The sequence below is a fragment of the Gymnogyps californianus genome, chromosome 1, assembly GCF_018139145.2.
Source record: "Gymnogyps californianus isolate 813 chromosome 1, ASM1813914v2, whole genome shotgun sequence".
Taxonomy (NCBI): Eukaryota; Metazoa; Chordata; class Aves; order Accipitriformes; family Cathartidae; genus Gymnogyps; species Gymnogyps californianus.
The window spans coordinates 64,368,834-64,395,072 of NC_059471.1; the positions used below are offsets into that span (position 1 = coordinate 64,368,834).

The following is a 26,239-nucleotide window of genomic DNA, read 5'->3' on the forward strand; positions in this document are numbered from 1 at the left end:
CTGGTCATCAACTGTGCTATGGTAAATGACTACAGCACACTTTTAGCTCACCCCAATTACAATCTACAGTCACTTCCTAGCAGTGATCATTAGCTTGGGAACAGCATTTTCCTAGAGCAGCTGCGTACCTGCTGTGCCAGAACAGCTTTGTATACAGCCACGCTGGAACATGGTCAGAAGTGAGCACAGATTTGTCTGTCCTATTCTATGCAGAAATGGCCTTCATTTTGTGATCAATTCAGGAAATACAAGTGCTCTACCAAAAAGAGCAATGAGAGTTTTCAATGTTAGTTTCCAATGTTTTCTTAGGTTTCCTTGTTTGAGAGGGACTATATTTGTTTACAGCTTAATCTGCACTCCTTTAAAAGTAGAAAATGTCTGCTTCTCTTCTGGTAGAGTTTAAAACTAGATTAGAGCTTATTCATGGTTCCTTCACAACTCCAAATAGTGCAGTCAAGGAATGCTGCTATCTTCTTTATACCTTTATGCTAGTATATGCTTTGACCACAAGAGCGTGCAACATAAACGGAGAGAACTCATGGCCAATGAACATAACAAGCGATAAGCAGGAGGGAAGGTTGATAAAGTTTCCTGTACTATTTTCCCCTAATTGTTTCTAAGAAAACTGTATTATAGCAGGACCAGACCTTAGAGTAGCAAGACTTGCATTTCTTCCCCCTGCAGAAAGTCAGGTCTTTCTACAGAAATGGAGGTCTGTAGTTGTGGAAGCATCATAAAGAGCAATAATGCAGTTAAATAAAATGGACTCTATAGTAGTCTTTCCTCTCTGATGTCTAATTCAAGTGGTAAACTGAAAAAATATTTAGCTCTTGCTAAGTACTGTGTTTATCTCTTGCATGGTATCTTGCCTCTGTAGACCTCTTAAGTTTTGCAGAAGAAATTATATATCATAACCTCCTTTTTATAGGAAATATAAGTAATTTATCTGAATTAGGACCACAGGTCATGGAAACAGTCAAGTGTCTCTTGACTCCCATTCAGCTCTACACCCATTAAAGTATGTGCATATTATCTGTGTGATGCAGTAGAGCGCTGGGAGAGGGATGGCTGCCGTGGCAGCTCTGTGCAGCACATCTCTCGCAATAGGAGCCAGCTGGCTCCGAGAGCACAGAGCATTGCCTGCCCCACTCAGGACTTCACTTCAGAGTCACTATGGTGAAGCAGAAGGGCTCATACAACCCAACTGTGTTCACAGGGATTTTCACCTACTTTTATGATTAGGTGTGGTAGGTTTTAACTTCTCAGCGTGTTATTTCTTTAGTTAACCCTGATGAGACTTCATTTAATTTTGTCATGTGACCTTTCCTAGCCAAAACAGCCATAACAGAATATTTTTTATTAAATTGCATTGCCTCAGCCATGAGACCACTTGTAGCTATCCCTACGTAAGCTCATGTTGCCTATTTTGTAGATGAATGGATATGAATACATAAAAGTTACATGACTTAACTCTTGTACAGTCATTGCAGTCTCAGTGCTAGCAGACGGGAGGTCATGCACACAAGCGTCTGCATTCAGAAAGTCTGAAGGAGCATTCCAATATTTTATTTTATGCAGAAGAAATCAGCCGCCTTCGGTTTTGCCTGTCCAGAGCATAGATGGATGGTCCTGCTTGCCTCTGTACTAGCCTGTGGGGTAGGTGGCTGCTGGTGCACACTGAGCTCTGATGCTACGTAGGGACTTGAATGCAGAACCTCCCACTGCAGTTTGCGGTGCTGGGGCATTCCTTATTCCCCAAAGGATGAGGGACAGTGCGTTACTATCTTAATTCAGCCTTTAACAAGGAAAAATAACGTGATATTTTAAAGTCAGAGTTTTGCTAACCTCCACGCACAGGAAGGTTTTAATATCCTTGTTGTGGAGCAGTGAGAGCCAGCTGATCCTTGGCATCAGGGAGCCAGGCACCAGGAGGACCCCAGGGCCGGCCATGCCCTCCCTGATGGGCACCATCCCACAGGGCCTGAGCACAGTGGACAGAGCCAGGGCCAGTAACGGCGCCCGTCGGCAGCCCTGACACGGCAAGCAGCGAGCTGGGGCTGGGGTCCTGTCAGGAGCAGCTGGAGATGGGGCTGGAAACTGGCACTGCCATGGTGTCTCCTGGGACTGGGCCCATGGGCAGGGTGTGGGTGGGGGTCCCAGGGAAAGCTGAGTGGGGCTGTAGAAGCCTATTCCTGCCCTCGGGGGCCTGGCGATCCTGTGTTTTAATTTGTTCCTCGACCCAGTTCCTGTGGATCTTACATTCTGTATGGCTTTTGTCATGGTGTACCCCTGTTCCCTCTCAGTCTCTTTGGTCTTTTTTCCAGTCTGCACACATTTTTTTCCATTTGTGCAGGACACTATTGTCAGTCCAGTGTTCCAATCAGCCACTGGAAAACCAGTGTTACTCAGTTTTAAAGTTGGCTTATCATGTACCTGACATTAAAAATAAAAAATCTTTATTCTTTTACAGTAGATGCTTTGTGGCCAAAAATAAAATCATTTGTCTAAAATTGAGATTCCCAGCTAGATTCAGTTTGTGATTGATTGGTGAAATGCTGCACAAGGACATTTATTAACTGTTATCTTACTTTTCCACGGCACCACCCTTTTTTATCCTACAGTACTTAGTTGCTGGCCAGCAGTATGAGCGAAAAAATAATTTGGAGCTATTTCAGTATCTTTAATTCCAAATTCTTTCAAGGAAAGACTGTTGTTACCATGTTTGTTTGCTTGTTTGTTTAATACTCTTATATGTACAAAATCAGGTGGGGGACTATTCCACTTTGCATTGAAATTGTGTCCCTTTTGGAGGGGCTTTTCAGGTGACAGCTACCCATAATAAAATTTTAATATAGCACTGGGTTCTGTTTTAGTTTATTTGAGGAACACAGATCAGCTAATGGCAACTAACCCCAGAGACGACATGAATTCCCAGTGAAATAAAGTTCTTCTGACAGAGAGGCAGAAGGACTATGTTTGAATTTGTGTTGGGGCCGCATGGAAAACAAGAAATCTGCATTAGATTCTATTGCCCCTAAAAGGCAAAGGGAGAAATGTAATGGGTTCTGGTTTTGTTATACATTCATTAAAAATATTCTGATTGGTACTTTACATTAAAAAAGGAGGTGGAACTGTTTGGGTAGCAGATACAAGGGGGAACAGTGATCAAGATACTTCTGAGAAATAAGTGATTATTAACCTTAGGTTTAAAAATATTTTCTGAGTCCAGCCTCAGTAAATAGAAGATGATTCTGCCTTCCACTATCTTAGAATTACATTTTTGAGAAATGCTAGAGCACATCCTTGCAAATTAATCTTGGCATTGTAGCTTCATCGTCTTGGCCCGTAACATTTGGCTTGATAGATGTGTTGATATGACAGCTGTAAGCTTTACTCCATGCTCTGAATACTCATCCCTTGAGAGAGCTAATCCTTCTGCATGACCAAAGGATGTAAATGAGCTTTCCAAAGGGTGTTTACATCCATCGTTCCCTCACTGATTGACAGTCACCAAGTTTTCTTTTCACAAATTCCCTTTTTTTGGCTATGCCTTCTCAAATAGTTATTTATATAAAGTGAAGAGCAGGAAAATTTCATTAGTCATAGGTGCTTTTCTGTCTTCGGAGTAGAGTACAATTTTGGTCTTCTACCTAAATTTGAATTTGGACTATACTTAATAGTACTAACTGGTCAAATGTAGTAAAAGGAGAGAGATCAAGCTAACACTGTCTAATGTGACGGATACTTACTGCTTTTACCAAATGACACTATATTATTTTCCAAATTCTACAATACTGCAAGTTGTTTGTTTAAATACTTGAACAAGAACTTTTTTTTTCTTCTGATAATATTCTAGAAGTACTTTTTAATGAAGACTTGGACAAATAGATGGTGTATTTGTTTTCACTGAGACCTGATGGTGAGTTAGGTTTAGAAAGGAAGACAGAAAGGAGGATTTCTTACAGAAAAGACATACAATGGAGCCAATAAGAGGCATGTAAAGAACAGTTTAACAATGTTTAATGACAAAAAGTACCATAAGTAATGTTGAGTAATGCTGCAAGGTAAAGCAAATATACAGTGCTTAAAGGTATTCCCACAACATTTGTTTTAGGTAAAAATTTAATTGTGTTTTCTTTTATTACTACTATATTTCCATCTAATTTTCATGGGTTCAATTAAATGCATGTTTAAAAAATGTAGTTTTCTGAACTTTTCATATCTGTGGACAGAAAATATGTCATTGTTTTATATAATACTTCATATGACATGGAGCAAAAGAAGTTGGGTTAGCAAAGCTAGTTTAGTTCATTTTCATCTGATTTCTACATTTCAGCTGTTTTAATTATTATGTCAACCTGTGTCAAGCTTTTAATTTGAAACATTCATTTTATTACCTTTTCCCAGCAGGTTGTATAAAACATTGAAATGGAGAAAGATACGATCAGAATGTCTTGCTTTTCAGCAGTCCCTGGCTGGTCTCCTGGTTCTCATTCTGCAGAGCTGTTGCTCACAGCCACTGCTAGAGAGAGCAGCTTTGGAGCAGCTTGCAGTTTGTATAAGTGCTTGAGCTTGCTTTCTGGTCTGGTTTGCAGAACCTTGTTGCCATTATGGCAAATCTGCTGATCTGAACGACAGTGTTGCTTATATTACTAAAAAGCACACCAGTGTACGCTGTAATATACTGATCAGTAGAATTTATAAATGGTTTTTTCTTCTTTACCAGCCCAGCATGTTATGTATGAATTTTTTAACAAAATAGTATGCCTTTTACTTTTGGCAGTTAAACCCAATGCTATTTATCAGGTCTTTTTAAGGTATGACTAAGACAGTCTTTCCCTTCGGCTCGAATTGTGTAGTTTAGTAATTTTGCTGCACAGTCAGGTCCTCAAGTACATTTATTGTTTTTAAATATTTTAGGAGATTGGCACATGATAAAAAGTAAGCTTGAGTTTATAGTGATTTTGTGAACTTTTCTTATGGTAAAATATACCTGTTAAATGACATGGTTCTCTAAATAACTCATTTGCAAATAAAGATATACACAGCATGCATCATTTTAAGGCTTTACATATCCTGTGAAGTATAAGCTTGTAATGTTATGTCTGCCTTCTAAAATAATGTTAAGAAGCTTCTGAAAAGATTTTGTAATTAGAATTAGAATTCAAAAAGTGATCAGTAAAGCATATTTTGCCTGCCACAAAGTTAAAAAAGCTGTCTTCTTCCATAAAATAAGTAGATAGTGTAAGTCAATTGTATACTTTCATTGTTAATAAAATAACAATCTAAATCTTTAGAAATCCCACTTTTAAAAAATAGTGGTTTTATTCGAGGCTGTCTTTTTGCACTATCGTGCATTAGTAAAGACAGTTAATAACAGACATTTGGTTATAAAATGGGGGTTTGTTTTATTTCTTCTTACTGTTATTCACACTAGTCTATTTCATTGTATAGTAAGTGCAATTTTACTATAATAGCATGAGGTGTTAATGGAAAATTCAGGCAACTATTACACATTACTTGGGTTCTTTTCCCTCATCTGGTTGTTAAGCCATGTAGTTTTGATCTAAATATTTCATATTTTTTAATATGACTTGCTGGTGGAATTGCTTTTACACACTTTATTCATGGAAGATATAGCTTATGGCCAAAAGAAATATGTGATTAGTTTAGTCTGAAAAGAGACTGCGTGCAAGCATTCCTTGCATCATTCCTCATATGAAGGGTTCTTCCACCCTTTTAGGAGTTTCTGTTTTCTTAATTTCTTAGTCATAGTTAGTATAGCATTGGAGGAGGTTTTAGAATTTTCCACTAAAATTTCGACTTTAATATTAAAAAAAAACAGTTAAAACATTTATTCCACAAAGTTATTAAATATTTACTTTTTTGCAGATCGTGAGCTTTGAATAAAATAAGAAAGGTCCCAAAATAAGCTGATACAACTCCCACCTGGTTTTAATTGAAAATCAGATTCCTAATAAACTGTTTATTTTGCAAAAGTGGCACTACACCTCTTATAAGGCAATCAAAGAAAATATATGAGAGGCTTTTATATTATTTATCTCTCCAAACTTTGAACTTTTCTATTGAAGACCGTTTTCTTCCCAACCTTCCCTTAGAATATCAATAAAATGGAGAGAAGCATGTAGTAAAATGTCCCTGGGTGTTTTATAACATATATTTGGGCAAAACAGAATGAGTTCTTCAGAGACTGCTTTAGACTTCAGTGACATTATATGTGGAAGCAGAGTTTGAATGTCTTTGTTAATGTTGAACTAACTAAAGAGTCAGGATCTTAACCAAATGTGTAGTTATTTTTTCTAAAAGCACATTGCATCTGTGTAGTTTTCCTGAATATAAACTGCAGAAGAATATTAAGTGTACCGATTTATATGTAGAGTTACTCCACTTCAATCAATGGAATTAGTGTAGATTTTGTACTATATTTGACAATGCTGGTATCTGATAATTCTTATGTGGAATTCACGATGAACTGTGCAGGCAGAAATCTGTTTATTCCCAATTTAATACTAATAGCTGTTAAAATGTAAATTTCCCAAGAGTCTTGCTAATCTATGGTCTACCGAGAGATAACATGTTGTGGATTGACATTTCATCAAATTCAATATTAGACATGCAGTAAAACCTACACTGATGAATTACGCAGTAAACTTCTAATACTCATTTTTTCTTGGTTTTACAATAGCTGTGTGTCAACATGACCAATGAGAAGATACACCAGTACATCAATGAAGTGCTTTTCCTACAAGAGCAAGCAGAATGTGTACAAGAGGGAGTTGCCATGGAAACGGTATATTCTCCTGGTGACCATACTGCAGCCTTGGATTTTTTCTTTCAGGTAGTTTTCAGATCCATTTTACACCATGTATATTTATACACAGTCTCTGCATGTTAGACTAATACAAACTTTTGCCTGCATTTTCTGATTTATGAATCTGTAGAGAAGGTTATGGGTCCAAAGAGACCATAGAGAGAGCTGTCATAACTACCCTCATAGCTCAAGGGCTAACAGAGATTTGTAACAGTCCAGGGTTGAAGAAGATGTTACAGAAACTCCTTGCCTGTACTGATTCATGCGTAGCATCTGTGTACCATGCCATGTCCTTAATGCAGCTGTAGGACTGACGAGTCTCTGTTGTAAGCCTGACAGTTTCTTTTGTGCCTGGAGCTAGTTTCTGGAGTATAACTTCTAAGAAGGAAGTAGTCCAATCAGTTTCCTAAAAGATCATCAATAGTTACCATTTTTGGCAACCGAAATATTATTCCCTACATTTCTTGCAGAATTATTGGATGTGCATAGCCTTGGAGACTTACCAGAACATTTTAACCATTTTTCCCTTTTCTTTGAGGTGATACATGTTTCTGTTTACTAAATTACAAGCTGTGTTACTCTACAAGGAACAACTGAAATTCTATTGCTCCTGTGTAAAATGAGAAAAATCTATTTTTCATTTCAGAAACCATCAGGCTTTTTGTCAATGCTCGATGAAGAAAGCCAATCTGTTTGGTCAGTGGAACAGAGTTTCTCTAAACGCATTCAGTCTTACCTGGATACATCAGACACAAATACAGTATATTCCTCCACAAAAGATGGAAATGGTAACCTTGCCCCAAAGGATCAGGGCTCCACCTTCACTGTTATGCATTATGCTGGGAGGGTAAGTCGTTTGAATGATTGGTTACACACAGTTACTGAAAAGAGTAAACAAAACAAAATTCTGCATGGCTTCTTCAACTCCTGACTATAAATAACAATTCACTTTCTAGTGATGAATTTTCAGAGGACAACTTAGAATCTCAATGCAATATCTAGTGTATAAAATCTGTAGTTTGTATCATATTGTGCAGGATTCGGGCTACCTAATTCTGGCTCCTAAATTTTATCTTCATTGTAAGCACTTCATGAAGAAGGGGGTGATGCAGATACCTCAGCATAAATGTTTAATGCCATTTTAGTTGGTTGTCACATTGTTTTTAGATGTTGTTCCAGAACAGTATAGGTTCCCTGTAGATACTGTGCCATATATGTAGATACTGTGGATACTAGCATGCATCTGGTAAAAAAAAATCCATAGTTTTTTGTTAGTAATCATAATCAAAATTTTTTTTTCCTTTTTTCTTCAAAATCCCAGAACATGCTATATGTCTCTAAATATGGCTGTAAAACAGGATGAATGTTTTGCATTTCCCCTCCTGCAATGTTCACAGGAAAAACATAATCAATTCTGTTAAATAGGCCTCTTACCCTTTTCTTTCCAATATTCCCTCATTTTCACATTGTCTCCACAACTACCCACAGCCCAAAGCAAACAAAATAGGTGTGTGTTTAAAGGGATAATCTGACAGATTGGCCCCTCTGTGATTAATCTGACATGCTGCCACTTCTCTCTGTTCAAAGCATGGTATTTGAAATGAGCTCATGAATGTAGACGGTATGGGCACAATACAATGGGGGCTCTTAGTTATTACTTTTCCAAAATTTCCACTCTTACGAGGTGTGTTCAAGACTCGTCTCCAAGTCACCAAAAAAAGACTTGCTGGCTCTGTCATATCTCAAGGTAACATTATATGCCATGAGCTCTCCAGAACAGATGAGAGGTTGGCATGTGCACGCTTAGGCTTCTTTAACCAGATTAGGGTCCTTTACAGCAATATAAATGGGAAAAGGTCTATTTTGTGGCTCCTCATTGGAAATGAAGTCGATGGAAGTGTTGAGTAGTGTTCTGACGCAGGCAAATTTGTTCCTGCCTAATGATAGAAATGTGGTCATTATGGAAAGGATTAAGACTATTTGGGCAGTGCTTAAGTTCCCAACCTACATACTCTGAATAACTCCCTGGAGGCTCTTCTTTCATCATAAGGCCTTCTACTTAGACTCAAATTATTTGCCAAAGTTAAGTGGTTTGAATACCTTCACTATTGGGACTTTTCTGTAGGAATGCGGGCACGCAGTGGTTAGATAACAGTACAACAAAGATTTTGTGAAACTTATTAGCAATTAAAGTGATAGAGTTAAGAACTGACCGTGGACTCCAGATGTCTAATTTCATTTATAAATCTGTTCTATACTTGTTAAGTAAATATTTTTTCATGGAGTTCTGTTGTGATTATACAAATTTGTCACAATAGCTCTAAAAGGTTCCACACACTAAAAAACTGACATGGAAGCAGCAGCAAGGCAGCTGCATTAAAATCACAACCAGAATAATAAGTACATTTCTTCAAAAGGAAAAAAAATGTTTGTTTATTCTCTGAAGAAGCACTCACTAGGAAGATTTGTTAAGATCAAAGTTTCAGGTGCCTAGTTCTGAAAGTTAAACTGTGAGTGGTAAGGAGTACACTTTTCATTAACGTGTGTTTTAGCCTTGCATCGTTGTTTAGATTTTTTTTTTATAACATAGACACTTGGTTTGACCTTTTCCTAATAATAGTAATGACATTTAACCTAAAAGTATGAACAAATAGAGAGCTCTCCAAGTAATGTAAATTCACACATTCTTTTGAAGTCAATGGAGATCCTTCGATTTACATTGGCCGAGGAACTGTTCCAGACAGTCAGGTTGTTCTTTGCATCCTTACGACAGTAAAATGCTCAGCCCTGCCAAAACAGAAAAGTTCCCGTGCAAGTGCTTAACTCTCCTTACTTTAATAGTGATTGAGCAAAATCCTTAAAGACACTTGCATTTTTGATATCTCATGGAACTGTTATTTAGCTATCATAGATTAAAATTTCCTGTGATTTATGGTATGTAGTTACATAAAAACTGATGATAGCATTACTGTACTAAATAATGACACAAATTGAGTTTATTCTGAGACTAGTATGTCTTCATAAGTTGATAAGTTGAATATGAAAAACTAGGATTTTAAAACTGCTGATGCTGTTCTTTAGATTGTGCTATTACTACATTTAGTAGCTTTTTATAGAAGTCATTTGTGATTTATGCTTTATGAAAATTGTTAAAGGATCAGGCTTTTAAATATATCAGGTTTTATTGGCACTCAAAAATAAGAATTTCATATATAAAGTAACAGTATAGTTTGGCAGGTTTTGAGAGCCATTTTTATAGTCTGATATCAATTAAATGAGTCTAAAGTAAGTGAAGTATAAAGCAATCTTTCTCTGCATCGTTACCTTCAGAGATCCCTAAATTTAAAACAAGGGGGCTTGATTTTATTCTCACTTACCACAATTTTTCTCCTTGTAGGAGAAAAAAGGATTGTAACTGCTTTAACTTGGTAAAGCTTCTCATTATTTACATGAGTATAACTGAAGGATGAATCAGACCCAGAGGGTAGAAAAAGAATTGCCAGTAAAATGTGACAGGTAATTGAACATGAAATTTTTCACTTCTAGGCTTAATCATTTATATTCGGGTGATGTGTCTAGGCTGGCGTTTGTGGAGGAAGTCCCACTGAATGCAGGCTCTGTGTTAAACAGAGGGTGAAGACAGACATCCTAATTTCTCTAGGTAACAAAAGTTGTAGCTGCAATGTAGTTCACAGCCAATGCGAAACAGCTGCTACTCCAAGTCATCTGGAGCAAAAAAAAGCTAATATTCTATGTTGGCCCTGGTATGAATCACATATGAGCCCTTGTAATTTGGGCTCCTTTTCGTCAGTAGTTTATGTATGTAGCTTGAAGTCCAGAAAGAATTGGTTTCATTTATCAGAGCCCTTTACTCAGAGCCCTTGTTTACAGTAGCTATTTTAGCAACTCATAAGTGCAGTTATACTGGAAAATGCAGCTATTAAAAATACTGCATCACTGAAGAGACGTCATCTATCTATTTAATTGAGATTGACAGACAGCCTTTTGTGAACAAAACTGATATCTCTAGCTTTATATTATGAGAGAATTACAGCTGATACAGATGTGTCCATGCAGTTTTAAAGACCTCTAACGTGTTCATATCTTAACGTTTTGTGTCAGGATAGTCATAGAAAAATTATCTTGTCTTCCAATATCAAGTCTTTTTGATTGATTGTAGTCGTGCATTGTCAGTTATTGCCCATTCCTTTATGTTTTATGCTCAGTAGCTTTTCCTAGGACTACACATACCATATTGTTGTTCCAGTCCTAATTAACCTTAGACCATTCCAGAAAAGGCCGTACTGAGGGAAGAGATAATGGGTCAGAAGTGAAAAAAAGACAACGTGAGGTCAAAGTGAGCCTAAGAAGGTATATGGGAAGAAGAAGCTCAGAGTAATGTGTAAGGAAAAAATACTAAAGAATTTGGAATCCATACTTGAATTTCTGGCGAAAACAATGCTTTAAGAAGATCTGTATGTATGATATCATTCTGAGAGACCTTTGATATTTTCTTACTTTCTTTACTGTTTTGGAATGAAGAAAGTGGAATAAAAGAGGAAAACGATATGCACAAGTAAGCTTCTGCACGTAGAAGAAATCAACACCAGGCTGAGATTTTTCAGTGGAAGCTGAGACAGAATACTCTGTTACACAAATGTGACAGAATGATCCTGTGGAAGAAAGAAAACAACTTTTTAGTCATTTCTCTTGTATTTTACTATTATGCCTGCACAACACTGGATCTGTCTTTTTCTGCATGAGCAATATGAAACAGTTGTTAACTATATGAACACATGCTCAGCAGAGGCCACTGTGAACATTAGTACTTGATCATATCAAGTATTTTACTTTATCTCCCAGTTTTAATTTTGCAGCTGAACAGAATCCTACAATGCCTTGACACATTATGAGTCTCTTCTAAGAGCTATTTAATGTCTTGGTATCTGAGTGCTATAAGACAAAAAGCTTATCTGTTCTGTTCAGGCAGAAGGTAGAAAAGAATGATTTAGGTTTTGTATGACTAAAAAAAAATCCTAGTGGAAGGCTTTATCTGAAGGCTGTTTAACACATTTCCCTGAACACTGGCAGTCTGTGCTCATCTGGGACATTGCTTTGTTTCTGATGCCTAACATGAATGTGGGTATTCTCAGCTGCTTCTCACGGAGACTGTCTGCCTGGCAGCACCATGAGAGGAGAGGCACGCCAATTCCACGCTGCACGCTGCAAGCTTGCCTTGAGGAAGCAAAGAGTTTTATGGGGTGCAGTTGATCAATGCATCTGACCATCAGCTGAAACTATACTAAGAAAGTGTAACACTGATTTTCTAGGTTCTTTTATTGATAACATTAATATTTATATTGTGGGCTCTCACGTAATGAAGGGCTTCACATGAATTACATCTCTCAGCTGTCAGCCGTACTGATAGTCATGATTTTTGAAGAATAACATTCCATCACTGAACTTTCTTGAGGACTCAAAGTTCTTTTTTTAATTTTGTGGAAGAATTAACATATCAATAAGTAAATCAGAAATATATTGTCTTAGCACAATGCCAAGAGACACAGCTTTACCTAATAGTGGTATTTAACATACCGGTGTTCGAGATAATGAGCTATTTGCCCCATTGTTCGTGCAATCTGAATAATAGGTCATCAAAATTTAAGCTTTCTGCAGTTTAAATTTATACTTGAATTTACAGATCAGATAAGCCCCTTGTCGCTGTTTGCCTTGCCTCTGTTTTGACTTACAGTACTGTAATAAACCGATCAGACCTAAAGACCAACTTCTTTGCTCTATAAACCAGTGCACATAATGTCCTTTAAGTGCAGATCAATGTCTGTTCCATTTCTCAGCTATGTGCATTTCAAAAATACCTCTCAGCTGTCAGCTCACCTTCACGAAGGCAGTCTTCTCTGAAATGCCTTATATATCCCAGGCAGACTCTGAAACTGAATCTCTAAATCAAAAGACAAAAGGAGATGGATTAATCAATAAGGATGCTTTCATTTTCTCTATTTTTTCCCCAGGCTGAATCCCCAGACATAACAATCAAATCAGTCTAGTCTAAGCTATACCAAGGCCTATGAAGGTTACTTGACAAAGATTCTCTTTTTCATGCAGACAAGATAGTCATGCTTTTTCTCCCTTTGTCTCTCTCTTTCTTTCTTTAAGTAGACTTGATTTTGGACTTTCACTTACAGGACAAAATAATAGAACACTTCCCCCCACCTCCTATTTTGTTTCTAAATGTCTGCTGTTTTCAGTATGCTACTATTTCTATCACAGTGTTAGAATAAGACTTTACAGACTATATAAAATTATTTACTTCACTCATTGCTTAACAAGACTTGTTTTGAGAGGGTAAGAAGCCCAGCGATCCTAAAAAAATGGCACATTCAAGCATTTAAATTATATCACTCACATTTAAGTACTGGCAGAAAATTAACAACTAAAGTGACCCTCTGTGCACTGAAATTGTCCTTGGACATGTTCTCAAAAATTTCTCTTTTAACTATGTGAACTGATTATTTTCTTATTAACTAAAATTAACAACACATGCAAAACTGTGAGCTTCTGAGTTACATTGCGTTATTAAAGTAGTAAAATTTTCCCTTTTAAATGTGAATGCAGCCAAATCAACCTTAACATTCCAGGTGGCATTTTCCTAACTTGTTTTAGGGTTCCTACTGAATCTGCCATTAAGCGTGAGTGCTTTTGGCCTATCACAATATGAAAACTGTTTACAAAAAAGAGTATTTGAAGGAATTGATGAAAATTATGTGTAAAGATGGCCCTGTTGATAAAGTATATTGGGAAATCCAATAAACTTAGACAAAGTCCCTTACCAAAGTCAGATGTTATGAGGGGGGATACTTCAATTCAGAAGAGAAGATGTACAATGTAGTGGCATGAGGATAATTAATGAAGTGAAGAGACAAGAGTATGTAAGAAGATAAGAGGAACGTGCAGTTCCCAAACTTAGCTCTGTGCACATTTGGTGTATGAGCCTCCTGTTTTCTGGGTGTTGTTTTTTTACCTCTTATTTGTATCTGCTAGTTCTCATGGTATTAAAACCAGCTATGCCAACTTAAATGACCAGAAAACAGGTTCAAAACAAATAAAATTAAGTATTTTTTCGCATAGCTAGTAACTAGTGAAACTCCTTGCCCTAAAGTGTTATAGATGCCGAAAATGTTAATGAGTTCTGGAAACAGAGACTCGAGGAGGAAACATCAGTGAAGAGATATTAAACACAAAGATGAGATACAGCCTGCAGGTCAAGAGCTCCCTCATGGGCAGAGCCCTGGAAGCTGAGAGGGGAACTGGTGGGAGGCAGAGTGGAAGTATTCCTCAATATTTTTCCCTAAATATCCAGGACTAGGTGAACATTTGGCCTGCCCCACTACCACTGTGCTTAGGTTAAGCTCTCTTCCTTTCTGAACTTAAATCAAGAAGGAAAGCAAATCCAATCCCTTTCTTGTTTTAATCTGTTTTAATGAAATAAAAGGCAGTGTGGAACTGCACACTATTTTCTTTTTTAATAAAAATAGTTCAACTAGTTCAGATAGTATCTAAAGATCTTGTTTCCTTTGGTTAACACAGACACGTAGGTTTACATACTGTCTACCCCGAAGAGTTCATCATGTAAAGCAAGATAGAGCAAATGGCTGCAATAAATAGAAGTGAGAATAAGGAGTATGTTTTATAATACTGGAACCATGATCTAAGCAAGTACACATTTCCTGTCTGAATCATATAATATTTGTTTGTTTTTTGTCTCCTCAGACTAACTATCCACTGTGCTTGAGTGCCAATCAGTGCAGAGTTTTGGCCAGGTTTACTTTAGAAAGCCAATGAAAGAAAACTGAGGGAAATATATGTGCTTTAGGCAAAGTGCTATGTAGGTTGGCATCTCTGATGAGGGCAGGATTAAATTAACAAAATTGGCAGTTAGAAGAGAACTTCTTTCTTTTTCTCTTTTGTGGGACTGGCAATGAATTTGGAACCCTAGAGTGCCATTTCATTGAGTCGGTTTTCGTGTCTTTAGGCAGTGAATTTATTTACCAAGTCTATGGGAAAACTGTTAGAGAGTTAGCAATTTCTTCATAAAAGGGAATCCTGCTAACTTTTTTGTATTTTATGTGATATGAGAGATGTCTTATGAATATAGTTCTAGAAGTTGCTGATTGTTGTGGTTTAGGCCCAGCCGGCCACAAAAGCACCACGTAGCTGCTGGCTCACTCCTCCCCCCTCGGTGGGATGGGGAGGAGAAAATACAACGAAAGGCTCGTGAGTTGAGACAAGGACGGGGAGGGATCACTCACCAATTATGGTCACAGGCAAAACAGACTCGACTTGGGGAAAAAGAAACCAATTTAATTTGTTACCAATCAAATCAGAGTAGGATAATGAGAAATAGAACCATATCTTAGAAACACACCTTCCCCCCACCCCTCCCTTCTTCCTGGGCTCAGCTTTGCTCCTGATTCCTCTACCTTCTCCACCCCCAGCGGTGCAGGGGGACAGGGATGGGGGTTGTGGTCAGTTCCTCACACATTGTTTCTGCTGCTCCTTCCTCCTCGGGGGGAGGACTCCTCACACTCTTCCCCTGCTCCAGCGTGGGGTCCCTCTCATGGGGGTCAGCCCTCCATGAGTTTCTCCAATTCAAGTCCTTTCCACGCACTGCAGTCCTCTGCAAACTGCTCCAGCATGGGCTCTCCCACAGAGTCACAGCCTTTTCTGGGCCCAGCCACCTGCTCCGGCATGGGGTCCTCCACGGGCTGCAGGGGAATCTCTGCTCCACTGTTAACCTCCCTGGGCTGCAGGGGGACAGCCTGCCCTCTCACCACGGGCTGCAGGGGAATCTCTGCTCTGCGCACACCTCCTCCCTCTCCTTCTTCACTGACCTCGGTGTCTGCATGGCTGTTTCTCTCACATCCCACTCCTCTCGCCGCTGCTGGTTTTTTTCAGCAGTCTTTTTCCCCTTCTTAAATATGTTATCCCAGAGGCGCTACCACCATCGCTGATGGGCTTGGCCTTGGCCAGCGGTGAGTCCGAGCTGGAGCTGAGGAAGCTTCAAGCAGCTTCTCACAGGAGCCACCCCTGTAGCCCCTCCCCTGCTACACAAACCCAACACATTGATGTATTTATACCAGCACCAGTACTGAAACTTCTCCCTGTTTCAATTTAGGCAATTAATCATAATATAGATCTCCCACTGCTATACTTACCTACTCTTCCCACCAATACTAACTCTCTTCTTCTAATTTAGTCAAAGCCTAAGACACTCAATTAGGAACTGGCAGTATGGATTTGTCAAATAAGTTCTGTTATTTATCTTTTATGGACCAGTATGGTAGAACATTTACTTTAAGTACACTAAAAGCATTTAATAGTATACTTAAATTATTCTAATAGTTTGCTAACTATGTTGTATGTTCTTAGGAGATGCAATTAGAAAATTATTTAACGTTGCATCTGTCATGGAAAAGGACGTAATTCTATTGTTATACCTTTTCTGTGTCAGATGCCATACTAATTACATCATTTCACAATTACTAACTATAAGAGATTATACACATCCAAGTCATATAATCTCTTTCATGAGTAAGATAGCATTACATAATTGTCAAATGACCCAATGGAAAACAAAATTAATGCACTGATTGGTATTACTAATCTTAATTATATATTTACAGCTTTATTAAATATACAAGGATAAAATTTCCCCATCTAAGGGGCTTAGGATATAGATCCAATAAAAAGCTTAAAAAAGGCTTTAGATAGAAACATGGTCCCAAGGTAAATAAAACCAAACTGTATTCTAAGAAGTTCCCATTAAGTGTCTGCCTAATCCTGGGGGTACAACAATCTATAATTTTCTTCCTTTTTAACTTAAAAATTCCCTTTGAGTTCTACTACCATGTAAGCCAGAGCTGTCTGTATCTAAAGCCTATAAATTAACTAGTTGTTTGTCTTCCATCCCCATAAAAAGTAAAAAAAAACCCTGGGCTCAGTGACTGTTTTTTGGTCTTAGTGCTGCTTTTCTATACAGTGTCTCCTGGGATGGACTCAATGTTAAAACAGCCACTTGGTGATATTTCTTCATTTTGGATGTACCCTCGGGATCTCTGGCTGGAGCCTTGCATTTTGCTCACTTCTCAGAGTGCCCACCACATGTGTTAGAGTTTATCTGCAGCCAGATGACAGATGGAGTGACAATCCAACTGTCTATTCTTGAAATTATGACATTAGGCAACTAAGGTGATCCAAAATCCTTATATGCATAGTTGTTAGAAAGGTCAATGGAATTTGTTCATAACCTATAGACTGAACTTGCCTCCAGAGGACATATAAATTGGTGGAACTTGTCTTGAGTGTGAGCTGGGACTCAGATTGCTCCGTGAGTGTTTTGTCGTGGTCACTGTGGACCATTTCCTGTTGACAAGGAGATCTGTGATCTGGGAGTGACTTGCTCATCCTACAGAGAAAGTGATGTTTAGGTCACTGCCTTCTGCTCTACACTACACTTTTGATTCAAAGTCTTGCATTGTGGAAATGTTTTAGAATCAGTCTGATGAAAATTCTGTATACTTGCAGAGAGACACAATGTTCAATAACCAGTTCTGGTTAGTATTGTTGGCACTAAGAAAGGAACAAAAGACACTACCTGGTGCCAGCCTTTAACTGTTGAGTGGAAAAAAACATAGCTTCATTTCTGCTGCTGTAAGATTTTTAAAAGATGCATTGGTCATTACTAATGATGTCACAATATTTTATTATAGGTTACTTATGAAATTGCTGGTGCGATAGAAAAAAATAAAGATTCCCTTTCACAAAATCTCGTATTTGTAATGAAAAGTAAGTAAATGGTTTTGTGGTTGCTATTGTTAGAAATCAAGATATTATGACTCGACTTTAATTTTCATTTTAGTTTCAAGAGAAATTTATATATATTTTATTTCCAGTAAAAAAAAGTCACCCTCATCTTTTTGAAGTATGTACGCATTGTTTGAAATTTGCTCTCATTTAGAAAGCTTTTAGAATTCATGAACATAAAGCATCTTCATCATTTGATGTGATGTAAAGAACAAGAAGGTATAGTGTGATAGAAGAATATGACTTAAAGAAATCGTTGAGTATGAATTAAAAAAAAAATAAACTCCAGAAAATAGAGAAAGGAAATAAAGCCTCCAAAATCATAAAGACTGCAGTGGATGCACTTCGCTGCTTGACTACCTTTCTAAAAGCAGGAACTTGTGGGCGTTCTTGTGAATAGATGTAAATGTCCATTGAAATACAAAATTAAATACCTTTCCATGTGCATATTGTATAACTATGACTAATAATAATGCATCCCAGTTTATTAATTAATGATTCATAATTAGATTATTAAAAACCTCTATCATTTACCTTTTCTGTGAAGAAAACCAAAACATTTTCCTCAGGGAAATGTCAGTGTATCCTGAGATGTTATTTGTCTTTTCTCCAACCACTGCAGAGTCTTTCACTTAATATATAATATACTTAAATTTCTTTCCATAGAAAGAGAGGTCTTTTGGAGGTCATATTTATCTTCCAAATCAGCCCCACTGTTACAATGTATTGTTTTTTAGCAATTTTACCGTGAAATTACCTAAACTCCCTAGTAAAATAATTGATGCATTTTAAAGGCAAACAGTGTACATTAAGGAAGAAGAAAGAAATGGAAGAATTGATCTTGAATATAATCCTATTGATTATAGTTTTAGAGACATTCCAGTTCTCACTACTTGGAATTTACATGATAATCTGCCAGAGTATAAGAAGGTATGGCAACTTCCAGTATGTTCTACAAGAGAGAGCATTCTTCCATTCTCTCACATAGTCTCCTTTTGCACTTTCATTGCTATTTTGTGTAATCAGCTATGCAAGTGTTAAAAGAGAATAACGGAGGATTGGATATAAAATATTTGATATGCTGAGAGTGTATATATAATTAAGAAGTCATAATAATAACAATTATGATTAATGGAAAAATTCTGAAGGCAGAATATTTACAAGCATGTAAGTCATTTAAGGGCTACGTTCCTTCTTTTTTAAGTGACTTAGGCTTAAAACCTATTGATTGTCAGTAACATATTTCCTTTAGGGTCAGTTTTGTAAGTTATGTAGACGTATAACTTAAGTGCATGCTTCCTTTGTTTTTCATTGAATTTAGTTTCCTCAATCAAAACTTTGAAATATGCTAAAAACATTAAAGTAATTTGCACATATGGGTAAGAATGTGGAACATACCTGTCCAACAAATAAATCAGGAGAGACTATTGACATAGGTTTTATCTGTTTTAATTTGAAGGACATAATTTTGATGCCTTTCCTAATGCTACTTATTAGGACATAATTTTAATGCCTTTCCTAATGCTACTTATTGTATTTATCCATATTTTAAAAATATGGAGGTTTACTGCGTCCGCTGATTGTGCTGAAATTGTTTGAAGTGTCTGCTTTACTATCTTCCTCATAATTTTATTATTCCTGTTAAGTAAGGAATAGTAATCTCTACAGAAAAAGGGAAACAAATCTATTGCCCTTAAGCATCTGGTAATATACCTTTAGACAGCTCATAAAGAGCAAACTGAGGATGTCCACCTGCTATGCTAAGCTTAATGACATTATTTATGATGCTTATCCCATTCATCTTTCTGTCTTTTTGTTTGTTTTATTCACATGATGGGTGTGATCATAATGCCAGTTTGTTAGTTCTTAAAAAAAAGTAATAAAAATTAAGGATGGTTAAGGATATATCACACAACAGGTTTTTAATGCTTATTGGTGCTGTGGCAGTACAAGCAATATGTAATTACCATGTTCATTTCAAAAAGCCCATGACCATAATCTCATAAAGGATAATTTGACTGAAATTAGTATAAAGTATCCTATCTGTCTTAAAACTCAGATTTTTATTTTTAAAAACACCTCTTGGAAGTGTATTTGTTTTGTACTAATTATCACCACTGCATCAAACATACGTATGGCATTGTCTTTTTCCTGTAAATGTTTGTAAGTGTGGTCTTGATGTAGAGAAATGTGAACCCAGCTTGCTACAGTTCTGTCCTTCACCTTGCCTTTTTTTTTTTTTTATCCCTTCCCATCTTGTGTTTTATATAATTCTTTTTCTTTGGCGCAGTGAGTGTCTATAATTTATTTCTGCCAAGTGCCTTGATCATTTCTAAGTACTACGTGTTGGGTAAATGTTGTGCAGAATGCATCTCTTATATTGCTTTAATAGATGGATAAACTGGGAGTCCGTAATGGAACAAAATTCAGAGGTGATTATCACGTCAGTAATTAAGTTTAGACAGATCACAGTCTGAAAGATTTTGTTTTCTGCCCTGTTTTGTTCAGCACAGGACCTGAATATGTTTAAAAATATTGTTACGGATGGCTGACATCCTTAGATATTGAATGCTCTTTGATAACTAACATAATATAATAGTTTATTGGTTTGTCCACTTGTTTTAAGTTTAGTTATTTAATTCTGTCTCCTACTGTATGTCTTTTTACTTCCAAATACAATATATATAATTTTCTAACTTGTATTTTATCTTCATGCATTAATTTCTTCTTTTTTTCCCAGCCAGTGAAAATGTAGTCATCAATCAATTGTTCCAGTCCAAGCTGACACAAACTGGATCACTTGTTCCTCCATATCATTCCCTTAAATTCAAAGGGTGTAAAGCAGCTTTGCTGAGTAAAAAACCGTCAGTAGCCTGTGCAAGTGGAGAAGCAAAGAAATATATTGAGCTCGGCAAGGTAAGAATTTAGGACTCTTTCTGCTCTTCGCTCCTTGAAGATTTTTCTCAGTTACCTTGTCATTTCTGAAAGCTCGTTGTTCTCTGCTTCATTCTCTGTAGTCATTAAACTATTAAAATAATTTAGTACTTACTATCAACACTAAAGCAGTAGTGAGAACTAACAGGTTATATTTACTAACACTAATAATGCTGGTTCAAGAACCTCTTTCTTGGACTCTCTGAGCAGAAGGTTGGGCAAGATGATGAGGTCCCTTCAAGCCTGAATCATTCCATGATTTTGTGGTTCTAGGGCTTAGCAGTGGATGCAATATTACTGATTTTTGGCTGTATAGGAACACTTCTTTGTTTTGTCTCCTTAGCCGACTTTACGATGAATAGTTAAGTAAATTAAGACATAGGGAGCGCAAAAATAAAACCTCAATGTCTTTATTGTGTTAACCGGAGAAGATTTCTGGTTTGCAAAAGACAGTTTGTGTGGTTTTGTATGAATATCAACCCTGTACATTTTGGCAAACATTGTTATTTTAAATGGTCACTTGCACGTACATTTTCCCAGTTGATTTGAAATCAAATCAAACTCTCCCCATTTCTGTACTTGTCTCTTTTTCGGCTAGCTAAGTCAGCCAAAAAAGTTAAAAAAAAACCCCAAACCAGAAGCGGGGGGCGGGGGCGAAACTTGGGAGACTATCAGAAAATTAATTGTTTGTGTCACATGGAACATCTCTCTTTTGAGGAGAAATAACATGATTTGCTGAGTCCATTCTTGACAGAGCTTTGGAATTCCTCCTCCTTCTAGAAAGGAAACAAGCAGTTCTTGCAATACATCAGCTGCCTCGCCAGGCTTCTTGAATCTTACGACTCTATTTTTGGCTTACAGCTGCATAAAATTGATTCTGTCATGGGATTAGGGAGCCTGGTCTCATGTGTCTTTGTGGAAGGCTTTATGCAAGTACATCCATGGAATAGCAATGGGACTTTCCTTATAGCCCCCCTGCTGATAGTAGCATAATTCCTGTCTACTGTTCTTGTCAGTAATCTCAGTGGAAAAACTTAAGTTGAAGTGAATGGTGTTGGTTTAAGGCTATATTTAGCAAACAGCTGAGGCATCACAAGGTACCTTTAGGTGCCTTTCCACTATAGTAACAGCTTCCTAGAGGAAGCTTCCTAAGGCTGTGAAAAAGATCCTAGTCCCATACATGGAAGGAAGTATGAAAAGCACGTTTAAGTTAGAAGCCTAATCAAGCCAGGGGGAAACACCACACAGCTGGGATCTCTGAAACTATGAGGTTTTTGACCAGTCCAGAATAGCTTTTAACCTGGAATTACTGTAGAAGACATATTCAAATTCCTTTGGGAAGTGCAATAAATTAAGTCAGAAATTCCAGATTCAGTGAGAATGCTCTAAACTTTTAGGTATTAGATGGAAGGTGGGAAGAACTTCATCCTTCATCTGCCCACAGAGACAAGGATGGCTTGGCTTCTCAAAGGTAGGCTTTGAGAAGAGCTGTGCAGGTGAGACAGAACACCACTTAGTTTGTAGATACTACATTGGCCTAATTTGAGCAAGGTACTGTGCTGCCCTGCAGGACGGAAGCAGAACTTTAGGTATCTAAGCTGTTCCAGTGGCAAAAAAGAGACACTTGTTATTTTGGAATAGGCACCTGATGCAGGAGCTGGAAGTAGGTAAGTGCTTAAATCTATAACTGTGCTGTCCCAAATAATTTCTTCCCTTTTCCAGTATAGCCTTGAAAATCCACTGTGATGGGCTGGAATAATGTTGGTTTTGTTGTTTTGTTATTGTAATTGGAAATGCAATGTAAGGTGCATTTTCTTATCCGCTTAGAATTAAAATGACTGTATGTTGGAAAATCATAACCACTGTATTTTTATTGGAGTTTATCCTGAGGGTAAAGGCAATAAAGAGAAAAAAAAAAAAAGAAAGGGGAAGGGGGAGAAAGACAGACATTAAGGCAAGAATTATCAACCAGAGACTGGCATTCCTTTTATATCTGAAATTTGAGTTGTAACATACATCATACTGTAGACAGTGAGAAACGCAAAATGGAAGGTATTCATGTTGCTGTGTATGGGTAGTCATCTAGACTCCACCATATCCAGGGAAGAGAAGTAGACACTTTCAGAGGTCAGACAGGAGTTTGTTGTGATTCCTCTCCCCTTTCAGCTTGTCATCTGCAGTCCTAGCTACTTGCTGGGTTATATAATTATAGATTTCTCTGTGTATGGCTATGTATCTACCTGTTTACCTTTCCATAAATGACTCTTTCCTTGATTTTGAGCATGCTGTCACAGGTAAGGATGGTCTACCTCTTTGAACTCACCACTCTACTTGTAGTAGGGTCCAAGAGAACAGTGCATCCATCCTAAGATAGATATGAACAGATCTAATAGCTGGCCAGAATTTAGGAGCACATAAGCAGTCACAGGAATTTGGGGATGCCAGCTCAAGTCTCTGTGACTTATGAAGACTGTGTCCCCTTTTCAAATAAAATAGAATATGTCTTCATTGATACTCGCACAACTCTCTTGCTCACATCAGCTCTTGCTCCCTTGCTTTTCTGTAATCTTTTCCTAGTGCATACTTTGGCTGTGTTGCCTTCCCCTCGCTTCCTTTAGAAGAACCAGTGGGTTTCAGAGTTCATACAGCAGAAGTCTAGTCACATGAATGCACATCACTAACAGAAGGCTTTTCTTTCCATTGACTTTATGTTGTTTCTCTTTATGAACACTTTGCTTCATTGTCTGTTAGTTGAAGAACTCATCTATTGCAAAGCTTTTGGTCTGTCTTCTGGTTAAAGCTTTAAAATATTCTGCTGGTAAAGAGAGATTTTTTTAGGAGGAGGTTTTAGCTTCTTAACAGAGATTACGAAGTTACATATATGTATTTTTTTCTGTAGATTCAAAGTACAAGATTTTCCAATGTAAAGCTGTATATTAGAGGGTAATAGAGAAGTACAGCTTTGGTGATGTAGTCTTGCTCCTTAGCCCGTAGCTGAAGATGTCCAAGTTTGGAAAGTTTGAATTAAATTCATTTTTTGTCTTTGCCTTGTTTTCTTTCTTTTCTCTCCCTCATTCTGAACCAAACGCTTCTTTCCCATGGGAAGAAGTATGCAACACAGGACAGCAAGCAGGAACTTTAGCATCCAAAATGTTGTTCCTGACTCTTCCACTAACTCAGGAAATGGTCTTGAACTAGTGACTTAATCTGTTGGGAGGAAGGGATGAGTGCATTATCTATCAAGTGAAGAAAACTCTTTTTTAGTTATATTCCTCAATCATTTTGTAAACTTTGACTGAGAAGTGTCATTGGCATGCTGGTGGTTCTTTTTATGAGAAGACCTGGAGCAAGCAGATCTCTTTTACTTTTCCGTTTTGAAGTTGGGGATGAATCTGCCTTTAAAGTGTTATTGCATCCTAGTGAGATTTGAAATAAAAAATTGCTCCAAAGTTTAGCATAGTGAGGAGAGAATTGCTTGCACTGCAACATTTTTAATGGAGTTTGGCTTGAGTAGGCCAAGCTGAGGAAATGTACACTTTTTTGATGCAACTGGAAAAAGACAGGAGTAGGCCAGAACATGCTGACTTGATAGAAAGGGAGTTTTATGGGGTAAGTGGACTGGAGAAAGGCAATGGAAAAGTCAGAGGTGAAAAGGCTGTCATTGATACAGAGGTTTGAATCTAAGAGCTTGGCCAAATCCTGGAATGCAATAATTTTGCCAGCCTTCCTGTAGAAACTTTAACAAAACCCCATGATTTCTGGGACCACTTTTAGGATGATTATCGCCATTTTAGTCTCAAAGATAGGAAGTAGAACAGTAAAAAATAAATCTGTTCCCCACTCCCAACTGATGTATAGGATAACATGGTTCTAATGAGATATGAAGTTATCGATAGTTCATGTCTATAATGGGTGAAAATGGGTTAAAAAAGAAAAACAGGTTAACTGCATTCACGTGTGCAGGAAGAAAAGAGAAGGGTTATTATTAATAATATTAATATTAATATTATTGGCTTGCCTTCAAGATTTTTTTTAATGATCTGTGCTTACATTTACTCACTTAAGCATTTGCCAAAGACATAAGGAACCTTTTCAGAGAGTTACAGAATTATGCTACTTACAGGCAGACTGTATGGGGTACTAACTGTACAAGTCCTGCTTCTGCAATAGAGTTCCAGATCATATTGCTTTGCCCAGTTATTTGGAAAAGGTATTTTATCCTTCCAATGGTATACAGCCGCTTTTGAAATCAAAACTTTCTTGCCAGTCATGGCTCTGCAGATACTTGAGGATATTTATCCACTTTCCCAACTCTTTCTGAAACTCAAATCATTGTCTGTGACATACTATTTCTATAAATGTTTGCCTTTGTTAGTAAATTGTGTAACAATGAAAACAAATGTTTACTGCCCATCTTGAGATAAAGGTATTGTGTGTGTGCTTTTCTCCCCCACAGCTGTTGAAAAAGAAAGGAACATCCTCATTTCTTCAGAGACTGGAACGAGGTGGCCCAAGCACTGTGGCAATACAGCTCAGGGTTAGTGAACATCTTCTGGACAGAAATTTACTAAAAAAAAAAAAACCAAAACAAACAACATTTTAAAGGCAGGATTAGTCTCTACAGATTGCAATGGAAGAAAGAAAAATTGTATGCGTGAGAAAGCCACTTGCATGGCCAGGTCAAGCCTTTTGAGAAAATGATGTTAAAAAGTTAGGAAGAGCATACGTGTTGAACAATTGCCTTTGCTACACAATAATGATTGATAACTGATTTTTTTCCCACAGAAATCACTCACAGATATTATTGGGAAGCTGCAGAACTGCACACCACATTCTATTCATTGTATAAAGCCTAATAACTCCAAGTTGCCAGATACTTTTGACAATTTTTATGTGTCTGCTCAACTGCAGTATATTGGTGTCCTGGACATGGTCAAAATCATACGACATGGATATCCAATACGTCTCTCTTTCACAGACTTCTTGTCAAGGTAAATTCTTTTAAGTTTCATAGAAACATTTTCTTACCTACAGTACAAAGCCTTCTGTCATGTTCTGGTAGTGCTTGCAGTGTTGTTTTGCTGATGAGTCTTTCACACTTTCTTCAGAGAAAAATCATGTCTGCCAGCAAGGGGTTTAGGCTTGTTATTTTTTAGTTGAAGGACTCATGAACTTTGTGGAAATATATTTATAAAGATCATCAGCAAAATGTATTCAATTTTAAAAATATAACTTCATAAAATAGTTATAGTTTTATAATTTATGCTATTTATAAGATTTATAAAATACAAAATATTGCATGTTGTCTCCAGGTAATTAAAAAGCAGAAGGAGAAATAGTCTAATTTTTCAAGTTTATCGGTGTAGGTTTCATGGGTTCAATATTTGTATTTCATGTGCTAGGATTTATTTCTGCATGGTGATGAGTTATTAATGCTCATACCACAACTCCATTTTTATTATTGTTGTTAGAAATGAGTGAAATTTTGAATTAATGTGAAAAGACAAAAAGATATATGTCACTGCTTTTGGCTGAAGGCAAACTCTTTTCCACCATCCCCAATTCAATTTTGAGGTTTTGGCTCACGTACAT

General features: G+C 37.2%; 1 protein-coding gene across 1 annotated transcript in view; it reads left to right on the forward strand.

Annotated features, from left to right (window-relative positions):
- The window catches only part of MYO16 (myosin XVI), a 297,557-nt gene that overhangs the window by 186,979 nt on the left and 84,339 nt on the right, over positions 1-26,239 (forward strand). Inside the window, exons 21-26 of the mRNA XM_050904272.1 lie at positions 6,707-6,859; positions 7,479-7,679; positions 17,620-17,695; positions 20,454-20,629; positions 25,104-25,184; positions 25,433-25,638. Coding sequence (XP_050760229.1) covers positions 6,707-6,859; positions 7,479-7,679; positions 17,620-17,695; positions 20,454-20,629; positions 25,104-25,184; positions 25,433-25,638 — 893 coding nt within the window. The remainder of the gene's footprint in view (positions 1-6,706; positions 6,860-7,478; positions 7,680-17,619; positions 17,696-20,453; positions 20,630-25,103; positions 25,185-25,432; positions 25,639-26,239) is intronic.